The following is a 14,595-nucleotide window of genomic DNA, read 5'->3' on the forward strand; positions in this document are numbered from 1 at the left end:
GATGGCCAGTGCGATTTTCTACCCTGTAGTGTGCTGAGTTGGTAACATCACTTCAAGAGAGGCCCACTGAATCTATAAACTGATTAAAAGGGAAGGTTCAGTTATGGTACACACTCTGGACCCCCTGGAGTTAGCAACAAAGGAGAGAATTAAAACTAAACTGAGTGCCATTATGAACAGTGCTCCACAACATCTCTCTGACACACTGAGTACTTTCAGCCAACAAATTATTCAGCAGAAGTGTGTCAAGAAGCGATACTGGGCATTCTTTACATTAACAGCAATATACAATTCATGTGTATTTTTTTTGTTGTTGTTTATATTTTGAGCTTCTGTAACAAGCTGCATTTCCCCTTGGGGCACACAAAGCACAATCTTTCTGCCTTGAAAATGCAGCCTTGCTATAAATTTGTTGAAACAAATTCCTAATCATTTAATATTTTAGTACAGAACTTGATTGTCTGGATACAATATCTAGTAGACAGAAACTTGTAGTTATGACTGTAAAATATCTGACGGAGATACACTTACAGTTCAGGTCAGGAAGTACTCAACTGGTACAGTGTGTTGCTGCACCCACCACACAACGAAATAGCTTGAGATCCTGGTTGGCAGCCCCCCAGGCAGACACGCGGTGCAGTCCCACCCTCTAGAAATGACTCTCTATTTGCCGCAGCCAGGTGTTATGTGGGTGTCCCCGCCGTATCACCTTTGTGGAACTGTGCCAAATGGCCATAGTGCCATAAATTTACAGTTGGTTTATTTTGGGTTTTTTTTACTGTTAGTACAAATAGAGGTTGGGTTGGAAGCATGTGCTGGTTACAGCATGTTGCCACACCCACCACATGGCGTACTACCCGGATTGAGATCTGAGTGCAAGCCGTGCAATATGAATAGACTTGAATTAAACCAAACACTAACAATGAGGACTTTCAGCCGATGAATTATTCAGCAGAGATGTATCAAGAAATGCTACTGGGGCTTCCTTTATACCAACTGCAGTACATCTGCATAATGCCTCACTGTGACTGCCAAGGCAGAACTTTTCTTTTTAATATTCTTCCTTTTCAGTCATTCTTGTATGTGTTCTGACCATAATGTGTGTATATATACGAATATATTTATTTAGTTAGCTTCTGTAAACAGCCAAATATTCCCCAGGGACAAATAAAGTTCTGTTCTTGAATTAGCTATTAATGTAATTATTATATTAAGGAAATATTTTTTACATATAGAAAGATGTATGAAAGCTAAACCATCTTTTATTACCTTTCATAAGGAATTGTGTCTTTTTTCACTCCTGCAGTTCATGATCAAGTAAATGCCATTCGACTACTCGGTCTGGTTAATGAACTTGAAGGGTTTAAAGCCCCGTTGTTGACCACCTCTTTTTTCTTCTTCCTCCCCTTCCTATGTGTTTCCATTTCTTTTCTACCAATTAACCTACTTTACGCCGTCTGATGCCTACAGGATTGTTGTATTTTGTACTGTTTTATAAATATTCCATGTTGTATGAGAAATAAAAAAAAAAAACCTTCCCGTACCATTCAGCGCATCTGTTTTTATAACGAAGTACGCGCATGGTTGCATCTCCCTGCACATTCACCTGCTGTGTCCCCACATTATAAATAATAATTGTTTATGACAAAATAGGATGGATAGTATCAATGCTGAACCTTTAATTTTGTAAAAGTAAAAAACTACACTACGGTCCGAAGACAGCGTTTCCCAGGAGAACTGGCGCATCTGACGTCCTCCAACTAGTTGCGCGCGCAGAACTGTTTCCGGGAGACGTTACGTTGCGTAAGGGGCGTGGAGATAGCGGGAATGCGAAAAGAAACTTTATTGGATTCGTAGAAGAAGCAAGTAAACGAGTCGCTTTTATGTTTTAGTGGTTATAACACAGACAGATTAGTTGGACACCGTCAGTCTTAGTATGTTTTAGATGTGGTGTGTCTACAGGCCTATGGGATCAGTATATTTTATACTTCTGAAACGTGCTGCTAGTATTTCCGTACTTTTTCTTTCAGGATATCAGGTCTTCACGGCGGTGGTAACCTTCAAAGTTTCTTGTACACCTTAGCGGCTTGCTGGAGCGTGATGGCTGTTGCCCCCACCACGGCAGCAGTCCCACCACAGCCTTTGGTAGCCGTATGGCAGTGGCAGGACGATATGGGGCGTTGGCGGCCCTATAGCGGCAAAGTGAGCGTCTTCATCGAGCAGTTCATGCAGCAGCGTAATGGGGGACTGTCCAGCAGCAACAGCAGTATTTCCTTAGGGCTTTGTGACACCAGTCTGGCCTCTTACATTATCGATGTCCCCAGCTTGAAGCAATTCCGTCAGGACACTGGTGAGTTTAATCTGTCGTTGTGTGGAGGGGCTAAGGCTTGTCTTGCACTCTGGTAAAGTTTATTTGGTCCTTTTTAGACTCCTCTGCTGCGTGTATTGAAAAGGGCACATAAATTGTCATAGTGGTAGTCAAACGAGAGCAATTTCTAATCACTTTTCCTAACATGTTGTAGTGTGTTTGCCTCACGAAAATGGCAATCGATATCATGAAAGTAAGTGCCCGGAATTTATACACTATGGTTATTTTCAATTGTGGAAGATTGTTATATTCCTACATTAATGCATTAATTATTCGTTTATTTTAAGTTTATTGTCATAAGTAGTACTAGGGTGTTGTACCGTGTTAGCCATTATGAATGTAGAGAAAAGCCAAGCAAAATGACACCTTTTATTGGCTAACTAAAAAGATTACGATATGCAAGCTTTCGAGGCAACTCAGGCCCCTTCTTACATCTTGCCTGAGTTGCCTCGAAAGCTTGTCATAAGTACTATCTGTTTTTTGGTGCCATGCTACATCTCAAAAAGAACTCGGTAAATGCATCCCTTGGTGCGAATGACAAGACACAGGCGGATTCCCATAGTCCACGTGAAAATTTCACATCTGTCCAATTAAATTAAACCCGTGCAGTGTACAGTATATGAAAAAACGTGTTACTAAGCTCACCAGTGCAGCAGCAAGTTGGCACAAGGACAGTGTATACATAGATAACTAAGTAAAGCAGCAACGATTAATATCAACAAATATGTTCGGTTCAAATCCCGTGATCACTCAGTTCGCATAAGTGGTTTCAGTGGGAACTTCCATTTTTCCTGCCACTGACTACGTGTTGGGATATTTGGTTACTAAATATCGCAAAGTATGAGTGAGCAGGAGAGAACACCTTACAAGTCAGGCATCAGTGCTAACAACATCGTAAGATCCCGAACTGGACGAGCAGATTAGAAAATGAATTGATGAATAAATAAGCAACTGCGCAACGGTATAACTTACAAGACATAATCACACCACATGCAACATAGTGAGCAGCAATAAGATAATATTCATAACATGTCCCACACAGGAAACCACAAGGCAAAGGATTTGAAGCCAGAATGTTGAGTCCATGAGACAGCAGCACTATTCATTGTGCTGTCCTTGATAGAATATTATATATATATATATATATATATATATATATATATATATATAATGCGGTGGGTTGGCACCCTGCCCGGGATTGGTTCCTGCCTTGTGCCCTGTGTTGGCTGGGATTGGCTCCAGCAGACCCCCGTGACCCTGTGTTCGGATTCAGCGGGTTGGAAAATGGATGGTTGGATGGATATATATATATATATATATATATATATATATATATATATATATATCTATATACACACCCACACACACACAGTAGAGTCTCGCTTATCCGACATAAATGGGCCAGCACTACGTCGGATAAGCGAAAATGTCGGATAATGGGAGGTGTTAAGAAAAAGCCTATTAAACTTCAAGCTATGTTATAATTTTACACATTACGAGCCTAATACAGTGGAACCTCAGTTCACGAACATCTCTGAACACGTACAAACCAAAAAGTTTGCCAAACTTTTGCCTCTGTGCACGACCACACACTCTATATAGGAACAAGCCAGTTTCCCCTTCGGGTTGTGCGTGCCGATGATTTCCGCACGTGTTCAGTCTCCCTGTTCATTCCCTGTGCAGCGTGAGAGACGCACACGCACGTGCATGCACGTGAGAGAAAGATAGACACAGGCGCGCGCACATGCACACACGCAAACGCGCGTGAGAGACACGCACGCCAGAGAGGGCCAGCCACATAGTCCACTGTAATCATGTTTTACAACAAAACAACAGAAAAATTTAACTGAAAACATGAACTTAGCACCAAAAAATAGACTACGCTCACGCTCGCAACATGCAGTTCTTGTTACCGATTGATGCGTTTTTTTGTTTTTTTTTTTGTTTGCAGTGGGACGTCGGATAATACAGAATGTTGGATAAGCGAAGGTTGGATAAGCGAGACTCTACTGTGTGTGTGTATGTGTGTGTATATATATATATATATATATATATATAGTATATTTCATATGCTTTTTTTACCTTTATATTGCACCCTCTCTTTGAGAATTATTTTTCACTTTGTGCATTTGACTCCTCTCAAAAGTGGTCAGTCAGTGATGCCTGGACTCACTTCTCGGATTCAGTACATGCTCATCTTGATTCTTTATAAAATTTGAGTCTACAACCCCTCAGAATATCTGAACATATTCAATCTTACTATCTGAATCACACTAAGACTTCAAAGTTAATCAGAGCTCAAGTAGTAGAATTCAACATTTTTAAGCTTTGATGCTTAAAAGTGCACTGCAATTTTAATGGATGTAAAATACATGTGGAAGTAGTGTCTCTCAGCAAACATTTTATCATATTCAAACTTATAAATATCAAGTAAATATTTGTTTTAGAAATGCAAATTACCATGTGATTCTGTATTTTTTTTTCATCACCGTTGAGTGATTCCATAATTTTTTTCATCTACTTGGTTTTAACAAAAAATGTGCCATTAATTACAACAATTTCATTTAATTTTTTTGAGGTTTGTTTTACAGCCTCAAAGAGTTGTGATTCCATAATTTTTGTATAAATACACGAATTGAAGCTTGTGTTATATGAGGAGAGCTATAGGTTGAATTTGTTTGATTTTTTTTTTTTTTTTTGATATTTATAAGTTTAAATAATCTGTTTGCTGGGAGACACTGTTTCTGCACATACTTTATATCCATTAAAAGTGCAGTGTACTTTTGCATCAAAGCTTAAAGTGCTGATTTTTACTACTTCAACTCTGATTAAATTTGAAGTCTTAGTGGGATTTAGCTAGTAAGATGGAGTATATTCTGAGATTTTGCTGCCAAAAAATAGAATAATCAATGTATAAATGAAATGCAGAGGTAAGAAAAGAAAGAAGAAAAAAAATGTAAGCATTTTCAGTTAATTTTGTAATCAGATTTTTCTTTCTCAGATGTTAATCAAAAAATGACTAACAAAGATGTCAGCTTTTTCTCATTGTTTGCTTATACTTTACCAAAACGCTGAGGGCTGCTGTTTTGTTTTTGCATGTTAATGTGCTTGCATGTTAGGTCTAGAATGGTGTAATTGTGGTTCGGTGGCAACTGGGTGATAGTCAACTCGGCGAAAAGACAATTCTGTCTGTTGCCGAGTTGTCTTTTCGCCCAGTTGTCTTTTTGCCGAGTTGTCTGTCGCCCAGTTGCCCCTGAACGTGTAATTGTACCCCTCATTCAGTTATTCAATAGATAGATAAAGGGACAGGAGTGCATCTCACATGATTATTCATTTTACATTTTGTAGCAGAATATAGGAAAAACAATTAAAAAAAACAAAACACATTTTTCTGTTTGGGAATGCATCCATCCATCCATTGTATCCCGCTTATCCGAGGTCGGGTCGCGGGAGCAGCAGCTTGAGCAGAGATGCCCAGACTTCCCTCTCCCCGGCCACTTCTTCTAGCTCATCCGGGAGAATCCCAAGGCGTTCCCAGGCCAGTCGAGAGACATAGTCCCTCCAGCGTGTCCTGGGTCTTCCCCGGGGCCTCCTCCCGGTTGGACGTGCCCGGAACACCTCACCAGGGAGGCGTCCAGGAGGCATCCTGATCAGATGCCCGAGCCACCTCATCTGACTCCTCTCGATGCGGAGGAGCAGCGGCTCTACTCTGAGCCCCTCCCGGATGACTGAGCTTTTCACCCTATCTTTAAGGGAAAGCCCAGACACCCTGCGGAGGAAACTCATTTCAGCCGCTTGTATTCGCGATCTCGTTCTTTCGGTCACTACCCATAGCTCATGACCATAGGTGAGGGTAGGAACATAGATCGACTGGTAAATTGAGAGCTTTGCCTTACGGCTCAGCTCCTTTTTCACCACGACAGACCGATGCAGCGCCCGCATTACTGCGGATGCCGCACCGATTCGCCTGTCGATCTCACGCTCCATTCTTCCCTCACTCGTGAACAAGACCCCGAGATACTTGAACTCCTCCACTTGGGGCAGGATCTCGCTACCAACCCTGAGAGGGCACTCCACCCTTTTCCAGCTGAGGACCATGGTCTCGGATTTGGAGGTGCTGATTCTCATCCCAGCCGCTTCACACTCGGCTGCGAACCGATCCAGAGAGAGCTGAAGATCACGGCCTGATGAAGCAAACAGGACAACATCATCTGCAAAAAGCAGTGACCCAATCCTGAGCCCACCAAACCGGACCCTCTCAACGCCCTGGCTGCGCCTAGAAATTCTGTCCATAAAAGTTATGAACAGAATCGGTGACAAAGGGCAGCCCTGGCGGAGTCCAACTCTCACTGGAAATGGGTTCGACTTACTGCCGGCAATGCGGACCAAGCTCTGGCACCGATCGTACAGGGACTGAACAGCCCTTATCAGGGGGGCCGGTACCCCATACTCTCGGAGTACTCCCCACAGGATTCCCCGAGGGACACGGTCGAATGCCTTTTCCAAGTCCACAAAACACATGTAGACTGGTTGGGCAAACTCCCATGCACCCTCCAGGACCCTGCTAAGGGTATAGAGCTGGTCCACTGTTCCGCGACCAGGACGAAAACCACACTGTTCCTCCTGAATCCGAGGCTCGACTATCCGACGGACCCTCCTCTCCAGGACCCCTGAATAGACTTTTCCAGGGAGGCTGAGGAGTGTGATCCCTCTGTAGTTGGAACACACCCTCCGATCCCCCTTCTTAAACAGGGGGACCACCACCCCGGTCTGCCAATCCAGAGGCACTGTCCCTGATGTCCATGCGATGTTGCAGAGGCGTGTCAGCCAAGACAGTCCTACAACATCCAGAGCCTTGAGGAACTCCGGGCGTATCTCATCCACCCCTGGGGCCCTGCCACCAAGGAGTTTTTTGACCACCTCGGTGACCTCAGTCCCAGAGATGGGGGAGCCCACCTCTGAGTCCCCAGGCTCTGCTTCCTCATTGGAAGGCATGTTAATGGGATTGAGGAGGTCTTCGAAGTATTCCCCCCACCGACCCACAACGTCCCGAGTCGAGGTCAGCAGCGCACCATCCCCACCATATACAGTGTTGACACTGCACTGCTTCCCCTTCCTGAGACGCCGGATGGTGGACCAGAATCTCCTCGAAGCCGTCCGAAAGTCGTTCTCCATGGCCTCCCCAAACTCCTCCCACGCCCGAGTTTTTGCCTCAGCAACCACCAAAGCCGCATTCCGCTTGGCCTGCCGGTACCTATCAGCTGCCTCCGGGGTCCCACAGGACAAAAGGGTCCTGTAGGACTCCTTCTTCAGCTTGACGGCATCCTTCACCGCCGGTGTCCACCAACGGGTTCGGGGATTGCCGCCACAACAGGCACCGACCACCTTACGGCCACAGCTCCGGTCAGCTGCCTCAACAATAGAGGCACGGAACATGGCCCATTCGGACTCAATGTCCCCCACCTCCCTCGGGATGTGGTCGAAGTTCTGCCGGAGGTGGGAGTTGAAGCTACTTCTGACAGGGGGCTCTGCCAGACGTTCCCAGCAGACCCTCACAACACGTTTGGGCCTACCACGCCTGACCGGCATCCTCCCCCACCATCGAAGCCAACTCACCACCAGGTGGTGATCAGTTGACAGCTCCGCCCCTCTCTTCACCCGAGTGTCCAAGACATGTGGCCGCAAGTCCGACGACACGAGCACAAAGTTGATCATCGAACTGAGGCCTAGGGTGTCCTGGTGCCAAGTGCACATATGAACACCCCTATGCTTGAACATGGTGTTCATTATGGACAATCCGTGACGAGCACAGAAGTCCAATAACAAAACACCGCTCGGGTTCAGATTGGGGGGGCCATTCCTCCCAATCACGCCCTTCCAGGTCTCACTGTCATTGCCCACGTGAGCATTGAAGTCTCCCAGCAGAACGAGGGAGTCCCCAGAAGGTATGCCCTCTAGCACCCCCTCCAGGGACTCCAAAAAGGGTGGGTACTCTGAACTGCTGTTCGGTGCATACGCACAAACAACAGTTAGGACCCGTCCCCCCACCCGAAGGCGAAGGGAGGCTACCCTCTCGTCCACCGGGGTAAACCCCAATGTACAGGCTCCAAGTTGGGGGGCAATAAGTATACCCACACCTGCTCGGCGCCTCTCACCGGGGGCAACTCCAGAGTGGTACAGAGTCCAGCCCCTCTCAAGGAGATTGGTTCCAGAGTCCAAGCTGTGCGTCGAGGTGAGTCCGACTATATCTAGCTGGAACCTCTCAACTTCGCGCACTAGCTCAGGCTCCTTCCCCTTCAGAGAGGTGACATTCCACGTCCCAAGAGCCAGTTTCTGTAGCCGAGGATCGGACCGCCAAGGTCCCCGCCTTCGGCCACCACCCAACTCACACTGCACCCGACCTCCTTGGCCCCTCCCATAGGTGGTGAGCCCATGGGAAGGGGGACCCACGTTGCCTCTTCGGGTTGTGCCCGGCCGAGCCCCATGGGTGCAGGCCCGGCCACCAGGCGCTCGCCATCGAGCCCCACCTCCAGGCCTGGCTCCAGAGTGGGGCCCCGGTGACCCGCGTCCGGGCAAGGGAAAACGCCATCCAAAATTGTTTTTCTTCATAGGAGGTTTGTTTAACCGCTCTTTGTCTCATCCCTCACCTAGGACCAGTTTGCCTTGGGTGGCCCTACCAGGGGCATAAAGCCCCGGACAACAGAGCTCCTAGGATCATTGGGACACGCAAACCCCTCCACCACGATAAGGTGACGGTTAAAGGAGGGGAATGCAGTCTATGTCAAAACTTAAAAGAAAATGTAAGTTGCTTGTCTTGAAAGCAGCTGGTGGAAAGTCGGTTGCGTTAAGATGTAAGTTAAGGATCCAGAATTCCTAAAAATCCAGTGTTACAGAAATCACAGTTTAAGTTGTGTATTTTTAAAATAACCTTCTTAGTATTTTTGGAGTGACTTTTCAGTCGTTCCTAGATAGTCCATCATTGAGATCAGAGCACTCCCAGAGTCACTACAGTCTGTTGGTGAAACTGTACCTCCATTTCACAAAGGATGTGTCAGGCCTTTTGGGGTGATATTTTTGCATCCTGTTTTAGGTCTTGCTTGCTGTTGGCTTCACTTACCTGCATTGCGCTTGCATTCCTTTGCCTATTTCACTTACAAAAATGCATTTTAAGCCTAGTTCATGGTGCAGCAGTGTAAAGAGGCTGCATCTTCAATGATCTCCACGTTTTAGTATAATCTACTTAAATCAAAGGACTGGCCCATGATGTCACTTTAACTAATTAATCACATCTGACATTGTCACATTACATAACCCTCACAAAGGTTGATGTAATGGAAAGGGTCCAACTCTCAACAGATGTGCTAAAAAGCCACTGGTTTGTCACTTCTGCCAGGTATGGCAGTGATGATGCATGGCAGCCTGATTGGGCTGAGAGCCTGCTCACTTACTTGCACGACAAATAAGAGTGTTGCTCTGATGTTTGCTGGCTACTATTTTTAGAATTTCATTTGCATGTGCAGTAAAGCAGAGATGTCTGTGTATCACTGATCAATATTATTATTGTTACTGTATTTTATTATTTTTAAATTATAAATCTGTTAATTTGTTTACCTAGTTACTTGTGCCTATCCCTAAAACAGTCCTGTCAGCTGTTATATTTTACATACATTATATATTTAACTGCCTCACTGAATTTGTTGCATAATTGATTCTTCACTCTATTTGAAGTAAGCTTTGGACCTATCACTGTGGGGGGTTTTTGTGTGTGTGTGTGTGTGTGTGTGTGTGTTTTTCCCATTCTCTTGTATGACAATGGTTGGAGTTGCTCAGGAAGTTATGGAAGAATAACAGGAAACAAGATTTGTACTTTGTGAAAAATATTTGCTTCACAAAAGGGATATTCAAAATCTTTTATTTCAGCACAATTAGTCTTATTTTTTTGCCTTGCCAGAAATATAATGGCATTTTATCTTGGAGGAAGTCTCAAAAAGAACACACAGATTTCAGAAATAAAGAATTTGTTTTGCCAGGATAACCTGAAGTTATTTGTATATATTTTTAGATCATATTTTAACAAACTTAATTCCAATTTAGGGTCCTAAGTGGCTGGAGCCTATCCTAGCAGCACTGACTGCAAGACAGGAAATAGCCCTTGGCAGGAAGTGACTACATGACAGGACCCGCTCATATATGCCTCATGTACTCTCATCCATGCAGAGGTCAATTTAGAGTGACCAGTCAACCTAAGCGGAATTTTACTTGGCATAGGCGAGGCAAAACAAATACTTGAGGAGAATGTGCAGACTCCTAACACACATTCATGAGCGTGCAGCAGTGCCTGCCATACCACTCTGATGATGTCATTCTGCAGTGATGGAAGTTAACATTTTAAAAATAATAAATTAAATATGGACACGTTTCATTTGAAGCTCTTGAAAATACTGGCATAGGGAAGATTCTGCACACCCCCATTATTTGAATTCAATGAATCATATTTGTCTTTTTGACATACTTGCTTATTTTTGAAATTATGTACTTTTGAGTGGTTGTGTTGATTTGTATGGAAGCTACATGTATACATTTTCTGCTGTGGTTATATTTCTTTATTGAATTTTTCACTTTTAAGGGTTGTTTCTAAGAAAGGGTTTCAGGTTCAAGTCTATTTGCCCAATTAAGTTGTACTGTATTATCTTGCAATATTGTGTTACACTACCACCACCTGCTTTGGAGAGATGTACAGTACTGTGAAAAAGTATTTGCCCCCTTCCTGTTTTTTTTTTTTTTTTTTTTTTTTTGCACGTTTGTCACACTTAAATGTTTCAGATCATCAAACAATAAAATATTAGACAAAGATAACCCAAGTAAACATAAAATGCAATGTTTAAGTGATAGTTTTTTTTCCTTAATAAATAAAATCATCCAAACCTACATGGTCCTATGTGAAAAGTAATTGCCCCCCTTGTTAAATCATGAAGTAACTGTGGTTAATCACATTTTTTGGAAAGCTAAGTTCATTTCCAATAGCCACATCCAGGCCTGATTACTGCCAGACCTTAAATAGAACCTGTCAGACAAAGTGAAGTAGGCCAAAAGAACCCAAAAAGGAAGACATCATGCCGCGATCTAAAGAAACTCGGGAAAGATGAGAAACACAGTAATTGACATCTATCAGTCTGGAAAAGGTTGCAAAGCCATTTCTAATGCTTTGTAACTCCAGTGAACCATTGTGAGAGCCATTATCCACAAATGGAGAAACATGGAACAGTGGTGAACATTCCCAGGAGTGGCCGGCCTGCAAAAATTACCCCAAGAGTGCAGCGATGACTCATCCAAGAGGTCACAAAAGAACCCAGAACAACATCTAAAGAACTTCAGGCCTCACTTGCCTCAGTTTAGGTCAGTGTTCATGACTCAAGCATAAGAAATAGACTGAGCAAAAATGGCATGCATGACAGAGTTCCAAGGCGAAAACCTCTGCTGACCAAAAAGAACATAAAGTCTCGTCTCACTTTTGTCAAAAACCATCTTGATGATCTCCCAAGACTTTTTGGAAAACATTCTGTGGACTGATGAAACAAAAGTTGAACTTTTGGTACGTTCCATTAAATCTGGTGTAAAAGAAACACAGCATTTCAGAAAAAGAACATCACACCAACAGTCAAACATGGTGGTGGTAGTGTGCTGGCCGGGGGCTGCTTTGCTGCTTGATGGAACCATGAATTCTGCTTTCTACCAAAAAATCCTGAACAGGGATAATGTCCGGCCATCAGTTTGTGACCTTAAGCTGAAGCACACTTGGGTTCTGCAGCAGGACAATGATCCAAAACACACCAGCAAGTCCACCTCTGAATGGCTTAAAAAAACAAAATGAAGGTTTTGGACTGGCCTAGTCAAAGTCCGGACTTGAATCCACTTGAATCCAATTGAGATGCTGTGGTATGACCTTTAAAATATCGGTTCATGGACGGAAACCCTCCAGTGCGGCTGAATTGAAACAATTCTGCAAGGAAGAGTGGGCCAAAATTCCTCCACAGTGATGTGAAAGACTCATTGCCAGTTGTGCTAAGGGTGGCACAACCAGTTATTAGGTTTAGGGGGTAATTACTTTTTCACAAAGGGCCATGTAGGTTTGGACAGTTTTTTCCTTAATAAATAAAATCATTATTTAAAAAACTGCATTTTGTGCTTACTTGGGTTATCTTTGTCTAATATTTACATTTGTTTGATGATCTGAAACATTTATGTGTGACAAACATGCAAAAAAAATAATAAATCAGGAAGGGGGCAATACTTTTTCACAACACTGTAAATCATGAAAAACACTAAACAAAATTCTGATTGATTAGTGCAGAGAAAAAGAAAAAAAACTGCATTTGCCAAATTGCACTCCTTGAGCATGAGAGCCGGTGCTCAGCATTATAAATACTGCAGTGGACTTGTATCTGAAATTAGAATCGGTTAATTCCAGCCTGAAAAATCATTTACTGTGGAAGAATAATTTTAGGGTAACATAGCATTCATCTTTAAGAAATAGCATAATTGTTAATAAATGTCGTAAACGAGATAAAGATCAAGTGAACAACAAAATGTACACCGAAATATAACATTTGGTTTAGGAAAATACTGAGATGGTCAAGTAAATAAAGAATGTACCGGAAGAAAGGTTGATGTAATATAGAAAATGTACTGAAGGATGACTAAGAGATGACTAAGAAATCAGCAGATATCCTATAAACTAAAATGGACAGTTGTTATATGCACAGAAATTTCAAGGGTGGTGTCTAATCTTAAAAGGTATAAGAAGAACCAGAATATAATATAATATAGACTTTTATTCTATATATATATATATATATATATATATATATATATATATATATATATATATATATATATATATATATTTGTGTGTAAACCAATGAACCAACCAGAGTAAAATGTATGCATTGATTGTCACTGTATGTAAATTCAAGTTTATAAAACGAAACTCTTATTCTTTGTTTCTCTGATCATTCTGACCATGTTGTAACAGACTGCTTCTGAAGAATACTCCCTCTAAGGCATTTTGCCGAGGAGTAATTAAAAGAATGAACAGCTTTTCTCCTGCCTGATTACTGAATCCTATTAGAGAATTTTTTTCTTTAACAAGATGTTGAATTTTGACCACATTACTCATGCAGAAAAAAACACAGTTTAAAAGTAATTATCTAGTTACAGATACAATTACCTTTTCAGTTTTACTCACCAAAACCAACACACTCTAACAGACATTTTCACTGTATCATAGGTAAATAGGTAAGTATCATAGGTAGGATCTTTTAGGACAGGGTACAACTTAAAGAATTATATGAAAACTATTACTGAGCTAGTGGCTCATTCATTGTTCTTTTTGATTTGTTGCCAAAAAGTTTCTTTTTAGAGTTAAAATTGCCACTTTTCTTGTGCATTTTCTTATATGTAATGCTCTTTTGGAAATTAATTTTTAACTGGCTGTTCTGATACTTTTTAACTGGCTGTTCATGCATCAGATATTATTCAGATAATATAGTTTTTCTGTTTTAATAAGAATACTTGCACTATCTAGCTATTTTTTCAAACTAAACATTTTTTAAGGATGCATGTGAACTTATTCTTATTTTATATAACACATTTCCCTTTTGGCCCACAGAATTTTTCACTTAGGTTAAGGCAGATTTGAAATGTTTTTCCTGTAAACCCAGAAAATATTTCCCATGTAAACGTGCAGATTTCAGGACACTCGCTCAGAGGATGTAACTTGGGTTCAAGTTGTAGGAGGTCGCTGTGTTACCTTCTGGTTTATATTATAACCAATGTTTTGATATCATTTGGCTACTCCCATTAGGAGTTGCCACAGTGGATCATCTTCTTCCATATCTTTCTGTCCTCTGCATCTTGTTCTGTTACACCCACCACCTGCATGTCCTCTCTCACCACATCCGTAAACCTTCTTTTAGGCTTTCCTCTTGCCTGGTGGTTCTCAATTTGATACGCTACAAGGGGGCTCTGCCCCCTGCTCGCTTCGCTCGCCTACCCCCGGCATTTTGAACCCGTGCCCGCTGGGCAGCCGTAGTTTCAGACGTGCGTTGTAGGAGCTTGCGTTGTTTTGAACCCATGCTTGCCCTGCTTCTGCGGTTTGAGACACGCGTTGTAGGCGTATATCCGTCAGTTGAGCTCGTTCGGTTTGAACCCATGCCTGCTTTGCCTCC

The 14,595-nt window shown here is 42.7% G+C and overlaps 1 protein-coding gene across 2 annotated transcripts in view; it reads left to right on the forward strand.

The window, feature by feature from the left end:
• The first annotated feature begins 1,807 nt into the window (after positions 1–1,807).
• Positions 1,808–14,595, forward strand: part of dtx2 (deltex 2, E3 ubiquitin ligase) — a 70,359-nt gene continuing 57,571 nt past the window's right edge. For both annotated transcript variants that reach the window (XM_028807128.2, XM_028807129.2), the window contains exon 1: positions 1,808–2,350. In XM_028807128.2, coding sequence (XP_028662961.1) covers positions 2,101–2,350 — 250 coding nt within the window. In that variant the 5' untranslated portion in view covers positions 1,808–2,100. The remainder of the gene's footprint in view (positions 2,351–14,595) is intronic.

This window comes from Erpetoichthys calabaricus, chromosome 8 (assembly GCF_900747795.2).
Source record: "Erpetoichthys calabaricus chromosome 8, fErpCal1.3, whole genome shotgun sequence".
In the NCBI taxonomy this organism is placed as follows: domain Eukaryota; kingdom Metazoa; phylum Chordata; class Cladistia; order Polypteriformes; family Polypteridae; genus Erpetoichthys; species Erpetoichthys calabaricus.